Source organism: Papaver somniferum, chromosome 4, assembly GCF_003573695.1.
Source record: "Papaver somniferum cultivar HN1 chromosome 4, ASM357369v1, whole genome shotgun sequence".
NCBI classification, from domain to species: domain Eukaryota; kingdom Viridiplantae; phylum Streptophyta; class Magnoliopsida; order Ranunculales; family Papaveraceae; genus Papaver; species Papaver somniferum.
This window is the reverse complement of record NC_039361.1, coordinates 131449886-131454886: the sequence shown is the minus strand read 5'-3', so window position 1 is coordinate 131454886 and position 5001 is coordinate 131449886. Positions and strand designations below refer to the sequence as shown.

General features: G+C 37.0%; 1 protein-coding gene across 1 annotated transcript; it reads right to left on the bottom strand.

Moving 5' to 3' along the window:
- Positions 1-1599: 1599 nt before the first annotated feature.
- On the bottom strand, positions 1600-4087 carry LOC113274265. The gene is made up of 2 exons (XM_026523705.1): positions 2835-4087; positions 1600-2234 (listed from the first exon to the last, which is right to left on the bottom strand). Exons 1-2 carry the CDS (start codon positions 3309-3311, stop codon positions 2007-2009), a joined length of 705 nt encoding a protein of 234 aa, XP_026379490.1. The 5' UTR covers positions 3312-4087; the 3' UTR covers positions 1600-2006.
- Positions 4088-5001: the final 914 nt, after the last annotated feature.

Sequence of the window (5001 nt, the reverse complement as noted above, 5' to 3'; positions counted from 1 at the left end):
TTTAGCTTGCACGGTTCTCATATAGTTATTGAAATGTTGGTTATTATTTGATAGTTCACACCTCTGAATATTGGTCTATGATCGATATTGGTTAGCCCATGGAAGTTGTTTGGTTTGTCGCCAGAAAGTTCCACATTCCACCCTCTCTATCTTCAGACCCCACAAACAGGAAAATTTGGATAAGATAAATCTTTTTAGTCTTTTTTTTTTGATGCAAAAAGAAATTTTATTAAGAACCGAAGCATATTACATGAATTGTATCCGCACGTAATGCATCAATAATGAAGTTTGGTGGGTAATGAATCCACACCTTACTAATTTTAAAAATGCGAGAACGTTTTGCTAGCCTATCTGATGGTTTATTCAGCTTACGACTAAGAAAATTACAACTCCGAGTTGGATGTTTGCTTAAAAAGCTAATGATATCGAAGATAATAGTTTGAGATTTCCATCTGACAAGTTGATGTTCTCCCTTCGCTGCCTTCACCATGTTATGTGCATCAAGCTCGAACCTGACATGCTGCAAGTTGAGTTCTTCCGCCCATCTTATAGCATGCAGCAAGCCTACTATCTCCGCTTGCTCTGCATCTAAGTGTCTACACTCATGGATGCAGCATCCTCGTTCGAAAGCACCTGTAAAGTTACGGAGTATTAGTCCAATACCACTAATAGAATCAGTCAGTTTTTTTAAATGATGCATCACAACATATAGAGAAGAAATGAGCTAAAGTTGGTAACCAAACAGCAGATTGAGTAGTAAGGAGGCTATTGCTACTTTGTGTGCAATTGTTTTTCAACATCCCTTTTCCCGTCATATTGTTAAGGTGTTGAACTGTCTGTATAACCTCCACTGGATTGGGTTTCTTCTCATCAAAGACAACTCGACATCGTTCCTTCCATATTTCCCAACAAGTATTGCCCATCTTCACTATCTAATCACGGTCTAATTTGGTGATTTCATCAGAAAACCAGCTCATTATCCACTGAGCAACAATTTGAGTAGCATCTAGCATGCTCCTTCTTGCCCCTGGTATCGATGTCCATACTGCCTGAGCAAAGTCACATTCCCATAAGATATGTTTAGTTGTTTCAACACCATGATGACAAATACTGCAATTCTCTCCACTATATTGCATTACCCTTCCCATACGTTCACTGGAGGGAATGATATCTTGGATACATTTCCATAGAAAAGTTTTTATTCTTGGTAATGTATTTAAGCCCCATAATTGCTTCCAGAACTCTGCCATAACAACATTTTGAGTGTTAACCGAAGTGTGAATCGATTAGTTGTATTGTCTCGACTCAGTTCATAGACAATCACTTTCAGAGAAAGGACTTATAAGTAGGAAAAGTTTTAGCTTGTGGTATATTTGGGTACCCTCGCCTTTTCACATTTCCTTTATTGTTTGCTTTGGAATTCTGAAAACTCCCATCTGGTGAGATGGCATAGCATTAAAAACATGCTTTACCATCACTGATCTACCTGACTGTGTAAGAAACTTTTCATTCCATCGCAGCAACCTTGTCTTCATTCCTTCCACTAGAGACGAGAAAGATGTTGTTCTTCTTCTGTTCAGAAATAAAGGGATACCCAGATACCTATCCTCAAGTGACATTTTCTTCATTCTTAGCCTTCTGAGTAAGATTCTACAGTGTCTTGAATGAATGTGTTTAGAGAAAAACACCGCCGATTTTTGAAAATTAATCTGTTGTCCTGAAGCTTCACTAAACTCTGTAATAAGTCTAAGCAAGTTGTCAGCATTATGTATGTCGTCTTTTACGAAGATCAAGCAATCGTCTGCAAATAAGAGGCGTGTAATTGGGGGGGCATTCTTTGTAATTTTTATGCCTTGAATCTTCTGTTCAGCTTCAGCTTTGGCAAGTGATCTTGTGAACATCTCCATGGTGAGTAAGAACAAGTAAGGTGACAAAGGTTCACCTTGCCTTATTCCACGGCTGGGTTTGAAAAATTTGCAAGGGGATCCATTGAGTAGGATCTGTATCTAAGACGTGCTTACACATTCTTGTATCAAGCTGCAAAAATGATCTGCAAAACCAAAGATCTCCATGATTCTTCGTAAGAAACTCCATTCTACACGATCAAACGCCTTGGACATGTCCAACTTGAGAGCCATGTACCCTTTCTTTGTCTTCTTTTTGTGCATACAATGGATAATTTCATGTGTCAGAGTGATATTATCACCAATTTCTCTCCCTGGCACGTAAGCTACCTGCATAGGCGATATCAATTTTTCCATCAATGGTTTTAGCCTTAAAGATATGATTTTGGTGTTTTAGATGATGAACCAGAACTGTTATCTCTCTCATCTGGATGCATGGTAATGTTTAGATCTCCTAGAAGGATCCAAGGAGCATCAATGTTGTAAATGTCACACACTGTTTTTATGAAGCTCCATTGAGCTTTCTTCTCTTGTGGGTAAGACGAGCCATAGACACACGAAAGTAGCCACTGAGGTTTAGCAGGGTCACTCCTAACTAGACAATGACACATTTCTATCTTTGTAAATAATGTCTAATTTGAAGCCATCCTTCCACAAGAGGCATATACCCATTGCTCTAGTTATAGAGGGTACATAGGAATGGTTTGGGAAACCTAAGGGTCTGACATGCTTGAGAATCTTATCAGAATCTATTTTTGTTTCTTGAAGAAAGACTAGACTCTTATTAATATCAGAAATATAGTTTTTTGTGTATTTGGCCGCATACCCATTGCAATTCCACGAGATAATGCGCATTGTGTAACATAAAGTAATGGGATTTAAAAAAATTAGATCGTTTGAATTAACTAGTTGAAAAAGTTTTGAGGTTACCTGCATGGTGTGACTCTGACTATGAACTGTGGTTTCAGCTGTGTTGGCCCTTGGTTCGGTAGCTTCCATCATCGAGTTGTTGCAATTTCCCCTATTAGTAGTATTGGCAGGATTTGTGGTATTAGGTGGTTGAACGTGGATGTTGTGAGGATTCATAAGGGGTTCATTATTAAGTTCAGAGTTCCTCATGCGCTTTCTCTGCCTAGATTCATGTTCATTTCCAATTGATTCCATAATAAGTGCCATTTCATCCTTGTCCATACTTTCACGTTCATTTCCTTCATAGACATCTGCTTCATTATTCAAGTAATCTTGGTATTCCTCATCATTCAGAGTGTCCAGATACAATAAATGAAAAGTGTACATGCATTTTCTATCATCATGATCGATAGCAAAGCACTTGGGACAAATATTTTTGTCTACAACTCCCAGTGATATCGAATCCAGACTTTGCCGTTTGTAGTTGTATTCCACCATGCTTCACGATGCAACGGTTCTTTGAGACTCATTTTTATTCTTGCCTTGACTGTATTTCCGTATCTTGGTCTACAGTTTGAGGGAGTTGTAGATATCTTCCTTCCCATATAGCCTATAGCTTCATCAACCACTTCACTATTGAGATGTTCAAGTTTCAGATATTTGAATTGTATGGTAAAAACTTGATGAGTAAACTTGTAATCAGTAATTGGGACACCATTAGTGTATTTCTGGACAACAAAAAGAGCTTCTCCTACTAGCCATGGTCCATTCCTTATAACTTTATCTCTTTCCTCTTATGAATTCAGTCGCACTAACATAAGATTGTTCACCATAACACGTATTTGTTTGTTTCTGTAATTCCTCCAGAGGGAATTGACTTCTGACCTTATCGTTCTCATATCGATTTTCTCCTTCCACATCAACTTTCCCAGAACTCCAAATAACCATTCATCTGCAGCAGTTGTGAACGATTGAGATGAGCCAACTGCCCTTCTTGTTGCTGGTAACTCAATGTTTGCCCTCCTTAGTTGCCTAGACAATTGGTTGATGTGGTTATTGTTGTATGAAGACATGGTAGATTTTCCTATGAGATTACTAAGCACAGCTAAAAAGAGTTTAGGGTTTTGAGGCCGACCATCTCTTTTTATATTAGCTCTTCTAGATTGATTATAAACTTCCCTTCTGTGATAAGTCACGATCTAGAATCCAGGATAAAATCTTGATGCAGTAAAGGATTGTAGATTTTCCTTAACAATATGTATTCCGTTTGAGGGAAAATATAACTATAAGAAAGGTAGGTGCTTATTTCTCGGCAGCATGTACGGTTTGGTTTAGGGGGAAGTTTTTGAATTTGATTTTTTTTGGAATAATGGTTGTTGACTTTGTTCTGGTAGAGGTTAGGGATGAAGATGGGTTTTCTACAACTAATGTTGTGATTTCGATCTAGGATAACTCTTAGATGCATACTACTTACGAGGACCATCACAGAGATGATGGTTAACACCACTGTTTGAAGCTGTAAATTCTTGGACACCACTGTCATTGAAACAAGGACATTCCACATGCTGAATATAAAAACACCACTGGATCCCATAGAGAGTCAGGAGACCTGCAAAAATCAGTTCTCCATTAGAACAGACATAAAAGTAAGTATAAGAAACATATGAAAAACAAGGATACTATTAATATCAATGGTTCAAAAAAAAATCTTTATAATTTTAACGTTACATAAACTTGGAACAATATTTTAAGGGACCATTATGATGGTACCACAACCATTAATGGTTTTTAGGAACAAACAATCATAAGTATTAAAAGCATGGAAAGGGAGAGAAGGATTGAAAAATAAAAAGAAGAATCAAAACATGAATCAAAACTTGATTGTGTTAGAAAATAAAAAAAACGAAAGCCGAGAAAAAAATCGCATGAGAGAGAAACTTTCGTTGTTTTTTTTAGTCTGAGTACTCCAAATTTCATATTTTTTTTATCTTTTTAGTCTTTTAGGCTTAATGTAATACCCGGTATTTTTGGTTCGGATTATAGAATCAATTGCGGCCCAGTCAATATAAAATATTGAAGCCCAATATATATATATATATAATTAACCAGGTAGTTACCCTAGATAAGTCTTAGTGTAGTGTTTAAGAAAAATGATGAAGTCAAAAATGATACTTAATCTTTTTAAGTT

Bases quoted from the DNA above. Each gene is read 5' to 3' on its own strand.
- LOC113274265 (XM_026523705.1), bottom strand. From the start codon at position 3,311: ATGGTGGAATACAACTACAAACGGCAAAGTCTGGATTCGATATCACTG. The intron at 2,235-2,834 runs GTAACCTCAAAA...TCGCCTATGCAG, and splicing joins GTCAGAGTCACACCATGCAG to GTAGCTTACGTGCCAGGGAG.